This window comes from Amblyomma mixtum, chromosome 1 (genome assembly GCF_055824585.1).
Source record: "Amblyomma mixtum isolate Tamu chromosome 1, ASM5582458v1, whole genome shotgun sequence".
In the NCBI taxonomy this organism is placed as follows: Eukaryota; Metazoa; Arthropoda; class Arachnida; order Ixodida; family Ixodidae; genus Amblyomma; species Amblyomma mixtum.
The window spans coordinates 274,377,223-274,393,097 of record NC_143012.1 but is presented as its reverse complement, the minus strand read 5'-3'; the positions used below and the strand labels follow the sequence as shown (position 1 = coordinate 274,393,097).

At 48.1% G+C, this 15,875-nt stretch overlaps 1 protein-coding gene across 1 annotated transcript; it reads left to right on the top strand.

Moving 5' to 3' along the window:
* The first annotated feature begins 458 nt into the window (after window positions 1-458).
* Window positions 459-13,747, top strand: LOC149371746 (proton channel OtopLc-like). The gene is made up of 8 exons (XM_089585231.1): window positions 459-531; window positions 3,043-3,220; window positions 7,456-7,742; window positions 9,941-10,049; window positions 10,452-10,698; window positions 11,150-11,316; window positions 11,414-11,552; window positions 12,151-13,747. Exons 2-8 carry the CDS (start codon window positions 3,203-3,205, stop codon window positions 13,056-13,058), a joined length of 1,875 nt encoding a protein of 624 aa, XP_089441357.1. The 5' UTR covers window positions 459-531; window positions 3,043-3,202; the 3' UTR covers window positions 13,059-13,747.
* The last annotated feature ends 2,128 nt before the right edge of the window (window positions 13,748-15,875 follow it).

Below are 15,875 nucleotides of genomic sequence, written 5' to 3'. Positions count from 1 at the left end.
TGAAGCTCTTCATGATGTCACCGTTACCTCACCAAAGCTAAGCTTTCTTTTTTATTTTCCTCTTTATCGCTGTCCTTTCCGTGGAAAAGAACGGAGAAGCTTCCTAGTTTTTTTCCACAGCGCGGCTATACCTACAGGAGCCTCCCGGTTTTTTGCCGCCGGAGGCGGCCTCATTTATGAGTGGAAAAAACCAGTCACAAAAGACGAGGGACAAGAGGAGTGTACACGCCACAACGTCTGGACTAACAACTGAAGTTTATTAGAGTTGTCGACCACTTCATCGAAAATGACCTGACCCTCCTCCAAGCGGACAAGGAAGGTGGCTTCGTGGTCCTCCCGAAAAAGTATTTTGGAGAGAAGGCATTGGCTGCTGTAGCGAAGAACTTCGTGCCTGCCATTCGGAAGCCCTCAATGTTAAAGACTGCTGCCATGAAGCTCCTGAAACAAAACAACTTGGAGAAACTTTCGCATAGTGTCATGAAATGCAGGGGAGACCGCCTGCAAGTATTCTTTTCAGCTAAAACACACAAGGTGGGTTGCCCTCTGAGAGCAATCGTCACGGAGACTGGTTCATGGCAGAAGGTAGCGAGCCAATTTCTTCAGCAACAGTTGACAGCCCTTCCTGTGCAGGACCCTTTCAGCGTGGCCAGCTCGGCCGCGGTTGTTGACGCACTTAATTGCGGTATCCCCGGTGCGAACATGGCTTTTTCGGTTGACATTGAGGACCTCTTCTACAGCATTCCCCACGATAAACTCTTCGTAGCCGTACGTGAACTTATTGATCATTGCAGTCCTGTGAACTTTCGGAACGCATGTAGCATGTCGGTTGATTCTTTTTTGGAGTTGTTATCTTTTTGCCTGTCATCAACTGTTGTTGAATTCAAAGGTTCCTTGTTCCTTCAGAAAAATGGAATACGTATTGGCTCTAGCGTTGCTGCAGTGCTTTCCCAGATATTTTTAGCAAAATTTGACAGAACATTTCAAGACTTACTTCATGACAAGCGGGTGTGCAAAGTTTTTAGGTACGTGGACGATTTTTTTAGTACTTTTAGAGCTTTCACCTAATGACACTCAACCCGCAGCAGTAGACGATGTTTTGACTGCTTTTAAAGCTTCTTCACGCACTCTAAATTTCACTCATGAACTCTCTACCAATCTTTCTATCAGGTTCCTAGAACTGCAACTAACATTCCTTGACGATGCCCATTTATACTGTATTTTTTTCCTAGAAGCAAGAAAGCTTTGTTACCTTTCGGTTCTGCACACTCTAAGATTGTAAAGAGAGGGATTGTGATGAACTGTTTCCGCAATGCACTCGAAAAAAGCTGTCACCACGCTATCAAAAGCAGCCTTGACAAACAAAGCTATGGTTTGGAAGCCGCTGAGTTCCCTAAACCCCTTTTGAAGGCAGTGGCTGAATCGCTGCTTCAGAACCTTAAGAAGGACGCACGAAGCGGGCTGACGTTGGGGCAACTTAACGCAAGAAATTCGAGGTCATGCCGTACGTGCATAAAGTGAGCCATAACATCAAAAAAGTTGCGGCCAAGCAGGGAGTGAGTGTGGTGTTTTCTGCTCCTTGCAAGCTGTCGGGTCTGTGTTCGCGCATTTCTCGAGGCAGGGAAAGGAACCACGTTTGCACAACGCAGCACGAGAACCGTTTCACGGCGTGTGTCGCACAGGTGGTGTACAAGTTCCCCCTCACATGCGAGAGCCAAACTGGTCGATGTGTTACTGACCGGCTGCGTGAGCACCGCTCCTCCCCGGGGTCCGATGGCGGTGCAAGCTTGCCTCGCCATTGTAATGAATGTGGCTGTTATCCTTTGTTCAGCAATGTCGCGATTCTTGGTAGAGGCAAGGGAAAACAAGAGCGAGAAATCTTGGAAGCGTAGCATATCTTTTGTCAGGCCATGATTGTATTAGCACAACCTCGGTGAGCTTGCTCGAGAAAGATTTTGCTTTTTTAGGTCGATCACGATAGATAAGATTTCTTGTCTCTTTTGCTCTGTGATTTGTGATGCTGCTGTTGCGCATGCTCTGCTGGCCTTGCTGGGACTATGTATTTTCTATTAAACTTCAGTTGTTAGTCCAGTCGTTGTGGCGTGCACACTCCTCTTTTCCCTCGTCTTTTGTGACTGGTTTTTTTTTTCATTTACAATGTACCAACTGGCCCCCCGCATTTCAACTGTTCTCATTTATGAGTTCTCGTCTAGAAGCACCGATCACGTGCACTCTATAGAACAACTACTACGGATATTCCTTTCGTGCACGCGTACTGCATCTCTCTGGGCATATTCCCACCGGCGTGTACACCTTTTGTACACTGATGGCGGTGTGAAAAAGAATATTTCCAAAGTATGTGGTATAGACATCGTAGTACGTCGCGAGTGAAAACTCTGAGGTTCGACTGTTTATGCCCGAGAAAGTTGCCCAAGTGACGCTGCAGCATAACGAACATGTGCGCTATTTACGATCGGTAGCAGCTCAACTACCGCTATCCTTTCTTCGCTCTTCTCTCCTGGAAGAGAGAAGAATGTTCCCTGACACGTCTTTCTACAGATGAGCATCTCTTTTCATTTCTTTTTTTCGTGCAGTTCAAAAATGCGTGAGAAATATTAGGGAGGGAAAATAAATCAAGGTGAAGAGAAACGAAACAGAGACTCAATGTCTCCTCTGACAAGTGCGCGCTGCAAAGCCTCACACTGACGAGATATTCAAGGTCGCAGGCGTAAACGCACGCCGTACATCAAGGCTTTCGGTACCTTCTTGCTTTGTCTTTCGAAACATGAGACAGCCGTGGCGAAGCACAGCGCGCGGTGTGGTGAAGACGGCTCGTGCGTCACAACGTGGGGCCGGTACCGTGACTTCACGCCAGATTGACTGACAGCCATGCGACCACCTGATATGCCGCGCACAGGTGCACGTGGCAGGCAGCGGAGAGAAGTGTGAGAGAACTACACTGCGCCTGCGTGCATGCTACCGCATGTCCGAGATTGGCTCGGCATTTCTTATTTCTTCTTTCCGATGGCGCCAACCTTCCAGCAGATTCGCCAAGTAATGTACCACCGGCGGTGACGCAGTGGCCCTCCTCTCCACATCCGGCGCAATCTGTAGGCGACGTACAGGTCCGCCCGACCTGGCAGCCGCAGACGTGTCCGTCGATGCTGACTGATCGGGATCACCAGGGTACCGCAAGCGAAAAGTCATGGACTCCTTGCCTGAGGTAAACGATTCTCTGGTTCCGCTGTAACTCAGCCCAGCTGGGATAAATCTCATCGGTCAATTTTACACTGATGCCCTTAATGCTGTCAGTAACTCACGACTTTGCAATTTTATTTGCGTGCAGTTTTCTCCTTTCTTGATTTTTGCAATCTGGCGCTCATGGACACTTTCAGGGACATTTTTTTTCCTTTTCTTGAATTGTGGGCGCTGTTAGGCTCAACCGGACGCAATGAATCTACCCCACTGCCTTCGACACAGCCCTGTAAATACGTTTTCCAGCCGCATAAGAGAATGCGGCGGTACGTTATTTATTCAGATTTTATTGCTTAAAGTGGCAGCTCAGTAGAATATCACGCAAGTTAGTATAAACTTCTACAGACGTAGCACAAGGAGGTGACTTTCATTAGATTTAAACGCACATGTGTACCGACCAACACGCGGACCATAATGTAGAACGAAATGTATGGGCAGCCCCGACCCACAAGCCAAGCAACTTTCGGCCGCAGGGGAACAGCGTCGGCATACGCCTATCGAGCGCCGCCGACCCAATGCATGCACTCTCACGGATCGCTTCTGTTGCCTCCGCTCCGAAGGAAGTGTGTTGATGTCGTAACTAAGAGGCTTGCCGGTGAGCCTAAGTGGCCATGGCGTTCGTATGCTGAGCACGAGGTCGTGGGTTCAATTCCTGGCCACGGAGACCGCGTTTCAACGGGAGCACGTATTGTGCGAATTCACGTGCCAATAAAACATATTCTTATAATTATTATTCAAAAAACTATCGCTTACAGAGATTTTGGCGCACCACAAAGGAACCTAGGAGATCGACAAGCAAGAAAATACAACGGTAATTAATGTAATAATAATTCGTAGCTTAGTGCGTCACAACTTGGGGCCGGTACCGTGACCAGAAGGCCACCGAGATAACAGTTAATAATACTGCCATTCCCTCTTACGGCTTTGTGCTGCAGTTGTTTCGTTTTCCTTTTCGTTTTGACTCATTCCGAGTGAAGTTGAGCATTCTTTTCAGCTGACTGCTCATTAATTACCACCCCTGTCAAATCCGAATGCCGGGTGTTTATGTTGTTATGAAGTAAAATTTGAAGCGGTTTGAAATGTGCTCACAGCGCGGATAAACTGCAAGAAACATACTGCTAAATGTGGGCGAGCTGGATACTAAAATTGTTTCCATCTGCTGTCATTTGACACAAAAATACAGACTCTGAATTTCTGACACCGTTCCTTCGACCTTATGTAAAGGCTGTGTTGGTGCACAAAAAATTACAATGCGCCACTTGCCCAAAACTTTATTCGGTTCCGCGTAAGTTCCGAACCTTTCTGCGTGCTTTTGGATCTTTCCCTGGGAGTTTCGTCCACTCCAGAGATCATCACGAGTCCGTGGTATGTCCTAAATGCGGAAGAAGTATCGTCACGAGAAGAAACGCCGTAGGTTCGTTCTAACTTCTCAGCGTTATCCGCTCCTGACCTCGCCTGTTTCGCACACGTTCGAAGATGTCTTCATTGGCGATTTTATTGAGGAAGGTTGCTAGGAACTATTTGGCGCCGCTGACAGGATCAACAGGAGGTCACGTTTAAACGAGCTATATGAAAACTACAAGTTGGGGCAAAAGACTTGGTTTTGATACAGGCCGTTGCAGCGTATAACTGGTTCTACAAGGCGGGTTAGTGAAGGAAAGGAAATGGGAGGTCTATTTTGTCGTCTCCAGTGCCTACGAGCGAGGAAATGTTCGTCTCCACAGTAAGCCATTTGTGAGTGCTATCGTCGTCGGCATGTTCACAAGAATGCCATCAAGTATCCATTGGACACGCTTGAGTTACCAGTGGCGTCACGTGTTCATAGCATGCACACAGCAAGCAAGTTCCACCGCATACGTCGGACAGGGATGAATCATTCCGTAGCTCGTGCCCGATGCAGGCGCAACGCAGGTACATACGCTGCGCGAATGCAAGACACGCTTGCTCACGCATTGCCTTTCTCTCCGGTTTAAGGCGGCCCTCAATCTAAATGGCGACGTTGAATAGGTGCATTCTCGACTGCCTTGTTCTGCAGGCCAGGTTTCATCGGCGAGGCGTACACATCCCGCACAACTTTCACTCGTCCTTGCTCAGAGAAAAGCTCAACTTATGTGGATCCTCCTGGGGCATGCACACCGTTCTATGTTCATAAAAGATGCGCCATGGAAGTTCTCTTAGGTATTCTCCGAGATTATGAAACTTTCGTGCGAAGCCGAATCACTCTGGCTCGCTCTTTCCACCTAGTCTTCGCCGTGCACGAGACAAGACTCCAGTCAGCCTTCGAACACTGCATCCTACGGAATGGTCTTTTATTCACGAGGTAGCGTTAAGGAGACCGTATAGCAGAAAAGCCAGGGTAGTCGTGGGCGTCGTTGTCTGTGAGCGCAATGAGATGCGAGTCTAATGGACATTCTTTCCTTATTGTTCGCTGTAAATCATTACAAAAATATACCCCTCCCAACAATGTAAGAAAACATGGTCCATTGTTTCTGGAAGATAACGAATTAATATACCCCTCCCAACAATGTAAGAAAACATGGTCCATTGTTTCTGGAAGATAACGAATTAAACAATGCGATCCCTACGGCAAAAAAAAAAGTCCCTTGCCTCAAAAAACTTCTTAACCGATAACGTTCCCGTATGTAGCTTTAAAAAGAAAAAGATATTTGCTCCAGGCTGCACCTCCATTTCCTTGACTCTTCTTAAAACATCCCTGTCTGGCCCTGCACTGTACAAGGCTTCGTGCATGGGCTCCGAAAAACAAAGTCGCACAGGGCCCGGTACAGTTTTTTTCCTATTGTCTTCACAAAGGTATTCGATGGAGTAACGCGTTACCAGAAAACGAACACTTGCTACAATTTCTTTGTAGTAACCACAAATCCGCCCCGAAACATTTTCGGTGGACGCAACAAAATGTGGCAGCACGCGGCCAAGTCACATTTGGCAGATCGTAGTCTGGAAGGGGTTCACTGACGTCCCGAAGAAACAAAAACTGGTTTACCAACTGCCGTAAAGACAGGTGCCCAAGCCCCCCATCCTGTTTTTAACCCGCCTGAACAAATTCGTCCTGCTACACCTCTCCCATTCAGAAGCCCATACAAACACTGCGAAAATCCTATGTAGCCTCTGAACGTTTAGACGTGTACAGTGCAGTACAGAGTCGATCACACTTGTCTAGAGCGCTCGACCGGTGCCGTCCGGTGGAAATAATGCGAGATTCTAAAGAAGGCATTGACTTTCACAGATAATACTTGCGCTGGGGAGAAGCCTAATAGGCATGTGCAGCACACAGGCACCAGTGCCTTACCCCCAGCAAAGCAGCTGCGATAAGATTTAACTTCACTTCCTCCCCAGCACACCGCTCTAGCGCTCTAGACAAATGTGATCAACTCTTGTACTTTTGTGTTTTTGCATTACATACCAGAGTTTACTGATAAAGAAGGCGCTGCAAAGAGTAGCTGTGGCGAAAATTGAGAGATTGGCCTCTTTCCGCTTTTCTGCTCTCTCCCGTATCACTTTCGTCTGCAAAGTCCTGCTCGCTTTCACGATGAGCATCAAGGGGGACACCCAAGTTCTTGCCAGGGCTCCTCACTCAAGGCGCATTCGCAGAAAAACTCAGGCTTGGACCAATTTAACCCACTGCCGGTGACTTGGCAAAATTCGCGGACACTTTTCACTAGGCATGTTCGGCTGCGGAGAGAGCCTATTGGGTAGTGAGTAGGACCACGAGGTTAGCGCCGCAGCCGAACACGCCTGGTGTTAAATTCCACCACATTCTAGCACTGTGCATTGCAGAGCTTCGTCTTCATCAACTTCAATCTGCTCCGTCCCGCGGCACTAGCCCCTCATCGTCGTCTTCTACGTAGCAAAAACCCGTGCTTTCGCACTCATTCGAATGTAGTATACATACTCTGTGGGTTTAAGCTATGTTGGTGCGCCTTTTTTCTTCTCCTCTTGTTCTTTTCTGATTGTCTGATATCCTCAAATCAAGTGACATGGCGCTATCCCCTCTCCTTTTCTTAGCATCTTCTGCAGTCTTTCCGTCTGCTCTCCTCTCTCTGTTCTTCAAGGGCCGCACCGGTGTCGCAGAAATGGCTATACGCACCGCCGCTGTCTGTACAATAACCATAAGCTTCCCCCTATCGCCTCCCTCCAGTTTGCTTGTCGCATTTCTGCTTTATTTTTATATTTCTTACCGCGCAGCAGTTCGCGGCACTGCGCGACCGGAAGGTCGAGTTCGCGGAGTGCAACAACAACTCGGAGAACGAGGACCACCTCCTGTCCAAAAAAGCGAGCGCCGTGGCCGACGAGCCGCTGTCCATAGTGACGCTTCCGGTCAAATGCGGCGACCAGGACAAAACGGGCTGCCCGTCGGCGGGCAGCGTCCGGAGCTCCAAGTCGGCTGGGGTCACGTGGAGCCAGAGCGTGGTAGAGCATGCCGTTCAGAGCACGACCAGATACTCCAAGGAGGAGGACGTCGCCAGACCAAGGTCCGGTCCCCGAATTGACAGTGCACCTCAGTGTCGCTCATATTTCTTCGGTTCTACACAAGGACAAACTGTGGAAAAGAATCACGAGTTAACTGACCACAGTGGCCATTACCTCCAGAAATACGCTCAGGGCTCTGTTTGTAGAGAGCAGCACACAATAATTCGCTTAGGTTTCGCATGCTTATATCCTTAACTTATGCGGTTATTTTGCGGAACTGCATCCCCTTTCTTGTTACTCTCAGTTAGTCTTCAGTATTATTGTGTAGTTGGTATACGCTTCTTACCACCACGTTGGATTTGTGTTATGATTTTGCATTTTCTGCACGACATGACGTAAGCCAACAGTAAACGAAACCAAGGTGCTGGGGGTGTTTTTTTAGTGTGCCAGCACTTATAGTGGCCATTCTCCGCACTTAGCCTTGTGTGTTTGTTTGTTTGTCTGTGTATGTCTGGGCCGGTTCTGTGGCAGGCTGCTCATCTGAGATGGCCTACTGACGCTCGTGCTGAGAACTGCTCTGTGTGTGTGTATATGTATATATATATATATATATATATATATATAGCGAAGTATACGCTTCGTTAAAGGAAACATATTTATTCAACTCGACGTTTCGATCGGAAGACCGATCTTCTTCAGGAGTGATTTTACATTGTTAATGGATCCCCTTTTATAGGGGCGGGCACAGAACAGGTAAGTGGGAAACACGAAGCACATAGCAGAAAAATACGCATAAAATATTATTACAGGCAGTGCGACCCACACACACACACACACCAAAAAAAAAAAGAGAGTGCGAGGAACAGGTACTCAGTCAGAAAATACAATGTCCAGATGCGGCCTCTGCTTTGTTAAGCACCACAGGCTTGCTTATTGACAGTCGTGTCCAGCTGGGAGGTGTTGCACGGCCACGCACCTGTCGAGCACCTCCCAGCTGGACACGACTGTCAATAAGCAAGCCGGTGCTCTACCTCTGAGCTACGGCGACGGCTGTCAAATCTGCTTTCGGGGGTATTTATGTTTACAAGTAACCTAACCTTGAGAGTGTTCATCAGCGCCACCCACGTTCATAAGCGGCGGACGTGGAACGTCCTGAGTTACCGCAGGTGTGACGTAGAACGTCATCGAACGAAGAGGGTGGAAGCTGCGTGAGAACCCTCTTATGCTTCCTATGGCGTCAAGGCTGCCAGAACCGAGGCCCTCGCTAAGCTATAAAGCAAAGAAGGGAAGGGGTGAGGGGCTCGTTATAAATATGACAGAAGCCAACAGCCACAGAAACCAAGGGGCACAGGGGATTTTTTTTTTAAATTGATTTTATTTAATTTGTGGTGTTGATCAATTTAGAATATTACTGAATATGTTATCGCTTAATGCTAATTGAATAGAAAAGCAGAAGAAAAAACAACCACATGCCATATATATATATATATATATATATATATATATATGTGTGTGTGTGTGTGTGTGTGTGTGTGTGTGTGTGTGTGTGTGTGTGTGTGTGTGTGTGTGTGTGTGTGTGTGTGTGTGTGTGTGTGTGTGTGTGTGTGTCCGCTATATATATATATATATATATATATATAAGCCTACCCATATACGGGCAAAAACGGAATAATTATAAGCGCTGCATGGGAAACGTGTGAACAGCAGTCGACCGGACCTGCTGATATATATATATATATATATATATATATATAGCGGCAGGTCCGGTCGACTGCTGTTCACACACACACACACACACACACACACACACACACACACACACACACACACACACACACACACATATATATATATATATATATATATATATATATATAGCGGCAGTTCCTTGCATGGTCGGTAGGTCCATGATACTATTGGCTGCATATCGCCGCCAATCCTAATGGCAGCCACTGGTCAGGCCCGGTCGACTGCTGTTCACACGTTTCCCATGCAGCGCTTATAATTATTCCGCTTTTGCCCGTATATGGGTAGGCTTCCGACGGACCATTTCGGCATCAGCGTCAACGTCAACTCGCCATGATTTAGAGCTCATGTTCGACTGAAAAGGGCCAGAATTGGAGCTAAACGCATTTCAGGCTTAACCAACTAACAACCAAGTACAATGAGTTAGGCTTCAGACTCCATGGTCACACCAATAATGCACACAGGAATTTGCCCTGACCATTTTTTTATGTTCTGTTTTCCATCCTTTCTTCAGGGGATTTTTCAGCGTCGTACTTAGCTGCATTTACGGTGTCTTCGTTTTCACCATGGGCGCTACCTTCTGCGTTGCCGATAGAGTCTTGGACGAGTTTCATGCTCCTGAGGTAAGTCGACGACTTATTCGTTTGTGTTACCGCTCAGACAGCACATCTGCGACACACTGACAGAGAAAAGCTTAGGTGACAAAACCATGAGCTCCGTAGGGTTCAAAACTCGAGTTCAATACGCGCGCCTCCCCCCGGCCGCCAACTCCCATGGCGGAACTTGGCTGGGGACGACTCACCCAGTAATGACAGCGTACCTAAGACACAGCAGTGCAATGTCTTGTCTTTCGTTTCGGATGATAAATCCAACGCTGATAGCTGTACGAGAGACCGTATCTTTCCGCTGTTAATACAATATCTAGTATGCGTACCACCCTTCGGAGACCTGTACCTCGAAGCAATATTTTACGAGGGAGTTGTTCACGTCTTCAAAGCTCATTTGTATGGCGTGTCCGGGCGCAGATCTTCAGCATCGCCATCGCGTCGGTGGGCATGGGCTGGCTGGCACTGTTCCACCTGGACATCCTGTGGTACAAGCACTCGGCCAGCCGCCAGGTGCGCTCCAAGGTGCGTCCCTCGCAAAGTGGCCTGTACGTGCACAGCGCCGCCAGCGTGTTCACCACGTACGCCCGCAAGACTCCCGCGCCACAGATGTGGTTCCTGAGTGGACGGCACAGCGGCAGTTTCTATCTCAAGGGCGGCATGGTCGGTAGGTCCATGATATTATTGGCTGCATATCGCCGCCAGTGACAGCCACTGGCCAGGTCCGGTCGACTGCTGTTGACAGAGCGCAGCGATGCACCTCACCAATGGCTGCATATTACATCCAATTTCAGCCATTACGTTGCTCACAGGCAACCGCTAGACTGGTCCAAACCATGGTCGAAGACAGACGTCTATATTGCTGTGTGGCAGATTCTAAAACACTCAGAGATGTAAAACTCTTCAAGTTGCAAATAGGTCTGGCCCTGCCCGTTTTCTTGAGTTTTTGTTTCGTTTTTTCTGCATTTTTTCCGCCTAAGAACATTCTCGCCTGAAGCATATAACAAAAAACCGATCAACGCTTCATGGAGCCGAACGCACTTACATAACAGACGCGCTTCATAGAGCCGTTTCCATGTCACACAACTTACTCGTTGGCCTGTTTTCTTCTTTGCTAGTTTTTTGCTTCTGCCACCTGGTGAATGAAGGCCTTTTGCTACAGCGAAGCATTCAAGCTCTGCTTTGGCGCGGCTGCAACACCAAGGACGTCCTCAACATAGTATTCCACGTGCAGAGGCCAACGTACTCCTTCTACCAACTCTTCATGGCCTTCAAGTACTCGAATGTAGGTACCGCTTCACGTATCGCACCTGTGCCTTTGTTTAATATGGGCGTCGACTGAGAGCATTGATTTCGGTATTCTCTCTCCTTTTTTTGTCCAGATTGTGATAAACCATTCTACCGGTCTGGCTAAGTTTGGCTTCATGCACATGATTGGCACCTGCCTCTACTTTTGGTTCAGCAGCATCGTGCAAGAGTACCGCCATAATGTCCACGATGATGAAGACGACGTATATTTGGGTACGTTCGCGGTGATGTCAGAAGTGTAGTCGCGGATTAGCTAAGTCTGCAAAAACATGGCTATAATGCTACTTACACAGTGACAGAGATGCTACGTAAGAAATGGATCATCAAAAATGAGGAACTCTTTTACAAGTGATCGATTTGCCTGAGTGCAACCGGTTAGAAAGCTTCGAGGTGTATGGCAGCTGATTCATACCATTGTATTGAATCAGGTTCCACCGAATTCTTCAGGAACGAACTAATACGATCTGACTATCAATCTTCAGCCATGGACCCCTAATAGTTCACACAGGGCGGAAGTTTCATGCGAATATGTCGCTATCATGAGCAGTATAGTTAATATAAAAAGGTTAAGAGACAGGCTGAGAGAGAAGTAGTCTCTCATCCCCTCTTCATTAATGTCAAGTTTGTTGCTTCAAACCGACGTATCTTTCTATAGGTCTGAAGTTCCTGAAAACCGCGACACTGCAGCAGCCCATGTAGCAAAGATCCGCAGACATAAATTTGTTGTTAATTTATTATGCACCAAGACCATAAGCACCAATAAGAAAAGAAAAGGAACCGTATCTCAGCACAGTTTTTTTTTTTTTTACAGCAGTGAATAACGCATCATCCCATGGTAACGGGTCTAGCGCGAGCAGAGGAGGCCCGATGTTCGACACGATTGCCATCACGCCCTACCTGCACCCGTTCACGATCGAGTACAACATCATCTTGGCCGGCGTCTGGTTCATCGTGTGGCAGCACGTGGGCACGGAGCCGAGCCACCATTTGGCACGGCGGGAGTCGCTCAGCACTCAGCAGGACGCCAGCTACCACAGCAACCTGGTGGTCAGCGCCGACTGCCACGCCGCCAACAAGGGCCTCTTCGCTGGCATCTTTCTCCTGCTCACAGCCATCGTGTCGCTCGTCATCGGACAGGTGGCCTTCAGCGGAGCAGGCTACGATGGCATCGAGAGCATCATCTTCCTCGTCCAGGACACCGTACTCGTGGTGGTCGCCCTCCTGGCGGTCGTCTGGGGCTACGTGGAGATTTCCAAGCTAGACTTCAATGTTCATCCCATCACGCTTCTGGACGACGTGCTCCTATACGTGCCGCTGCCTTTCTACTTCGTGTACTACATCATGTCCGTCACGGCAGACGTCTGGTACTGGAACTTCACGAGTGTGGTGAGCCACCTGCTAACGGTGGCACAGGTAGTGCTTCAGACTTTGTTCCTGAGCGACGGACTCCGGAGATGCAGCAACTCGAGGAGGCATCGGTTCACCAAGCCGGGCAGAGAGATGGTCACGTTTCTCATCATCTGCAACGTCACCATCTGGGTCACCAACACGTTCAATATGGAAAAGTATCACCTTAACCAGCACGTGCGGCTCTGCTTCGGAGACGACGCCTGGGTCATGGTCAAGCACGCGACGTTCCCGCTGATGCTGTTCTATCGTTTCCACGCTTCCGTGTGTCTCGCTGACATTTGGAAGTCGGCGTACGAGAGTGGAGATTGAGTGCCGCCTTCGCCGACATCCGCCAGATACTGTTCTACGCTAAGGGCTCTGTACCTGGCTCACTACACCCCGCGATCTTGACAGGACATCTTAGAAATGGTTTTCACTTTTTCATATGTTTAGCGATCATTGTTGCGTTGTTTTGTAGCTGTCATTTGTTTGGTGTGTGTATAATGCCTGAATTATTCCGTGTTTCGTAGCGCATACCGCCACCCTGTCCTGCTTACCGCAACTGCGCATGGGCAGATGATGCCGACGCTGCAGGTGTGCAGCAACTGGCGGGTATGTGACGCCATCAGGCGCCCTGAATGCGATCAGGGCACATGTATGCGTCGCAAGTTTTCTTTCGTCCATAGGTTTTTTTTTTTTGCTTAAAATATATCTGTAGCAGATTCCTTTAAACGTGTGAACCTGGGGCCTCTCACTTCTATGTGGCTGTGGTTGGCCAGGCGTTTGTTACGTGTAGTCTGCATGCAACAATATAGTAATGGCATTCAAAGCACCTCCAGTACGCCTTAGCGTTGTAATAATTTGCACCACTGTCCATCAGGAATTATTTCTCAAAAGGCGTACATATGCTAGCTTTGCCGCGTGACTGCTTTGTGCCACGACTTCATGCACCGTCGCCCTCTCGAAATACACCTAACCACGAGGTTTGCTCACTGAAAACGACCAAAACACAGCAACTGATTTGCATTTAGAAAAATCTTTTTTGTACGCGTACATCGCCATGAAGAGTCCGTCCAATAGTTCCTGCACGCGGGGTTGAAGAAACGTATCCCGCGAGAAGGACTAATTAAATGCGACGCGATGTGGCTGTACAAACCATAGAGTTTCGTAGCTTTTATAAGCTACGAAGCTTTTATAACGGAGCTTTTATAAGCTATAGCGAAGGTTTAAAGCAAAATACAGGCGCCGCTATCACTGGCAGATTTAAGCTTGCTCTGATGGGGCAAGGAATGGTTATTTCGGGGAGGTCTAGACTGCACCGCGGTGTTCGCGTCCACACCGTAATCATCGAGTCTTTGACGTGAAGAGCCTGAATCGAGTGGCGGCAAAATTTTACAGTGCAGCTGTTAAGCGCTCAACGTAACCAACACAACGTTTACTGAGACTTGTTAGCGTAGCATGTGTTTACTACCAAAGGACTTAATAATTACCCTCTGCAGACATCTTGCTTGAAAAGCTTAAAGAGGTTTTCGGCTTTTAAAAATTTCAGGGGACACTTAATCCTCGCCTTACCGGTATGATCTGATAGCATTAATTGGTTAATGACCATATATGTGGAATTGGTCATTTTCTATTTACATTCAAAGATCGCTGGGAGTCCTCGTACAACTCCTGCCCCAGGTGCCGTGGTTAAGCGATGAGCCACTGCCCTGTGATGGCAAGTTCTGTGACCGGTGGACCTTGTACGATCAAATTTACACGTCCCGAGGGAGTAGAGTTACTGTTTTGATATTCAGAGTTGCGCGTAGGTTTGCCAAGCTGCCGCAAAAAACATCCAAGTTATGCAACAAAGCCGCAAACCGAGACAAGCTTTCCGAGCCTTTTACTCTGTATAATTACATAAATCAGCCGTGTTCACGGTAAAATATCGGCAATGGGATTGCCGAAGGTAATCGCTCGATGATTTCCGCGTCTGAGTTGCGCAGTTGCGCAGTCGGAGTTGCGCAACCAGTAATTAATTTAACTGCCACCTTCCACGGTGGGCAGTTTGCTCATAATCTGGTGGGCGGTCTGTGATGACGCCACAAGGTCACGTGACCTAAGTGGCCCACCTCCCCTCAAGTTGCTTCTCTAGGGATTTTTTATGAATTTTTCACTCACGGCCATCGTCGACGACGCTGGCTTTTTCTGTGGCACGAGCTCTTTAACGCTCTCGCGTTAAGACGAAGCAGCAAAGCATGCGTTTTCTGGCAGTGGCATAGGTTAACAGTTCATGCCATTCAGGTAGAGAAGTAAAACTGTGTGCTTGCGTGTGAAATGGAATGTGTTCGCGCATCGCATTATCACGACAGTTCGACGCACATATGGACACTGAGGTAAAAGATAATGGAGTCGATTAGAAAACACATATTATTATGCTGAAAAGCCTACAGGGACACATAAGGGGCTCCAGGAGCGGGAAATTCTCTTTGATGCTACTATACTCCGTTTCATGCATAGCAATCAACGCTGCCATAGCTGCCGCTCCAGTCTGCGCAGGCCGCGCCCAAAAAAGTAGTTCGCCGTACCACTAAAGGGAACTCAGGCATATTTCGTCGCGACAGATACCAAGTACAGTAACTGGCAACCTCCTACCCTTCGTTTTTCCTCTTGCCACATTTTCGTCTGCGACTCATCGATATTTCGAGAAGAGGACATTTGAGGACACGAGACACGAGAGGACACGAGAGGAGGACATGTGCAGGTGGCTGGTAGGGCGAAATGCTCTGACTCGATCCGCGCCTTAAATATAGTGCACAATCAGTGCATCGTATATTCAGAGGGTCCGAACGCTGAGCGCCTCACAGCTTAGACCATGAATCAATGGCAGCACTTCGTTTCATACCGCTCTTTGGTTTCATCCAAACAATCACTGCGGCTTCCCGAAGAACGAACGATTGGTGGCGGAGTAATATCATTTTGCAGGCGCACTATTTCCGTAGCCTCGGCTATACCTTCGCAACGTTGACTGCTATGTATGAAATGCAGTATATTCACGAAATTCGGAATCGAAATATGAGCATGACCTATGGCCGATTTCCGAAGCAGACCAAGCCGCATGTATCGGCGGCGCCTTCTTACTTTTCATTCTGCACTAATGCCGTGTTT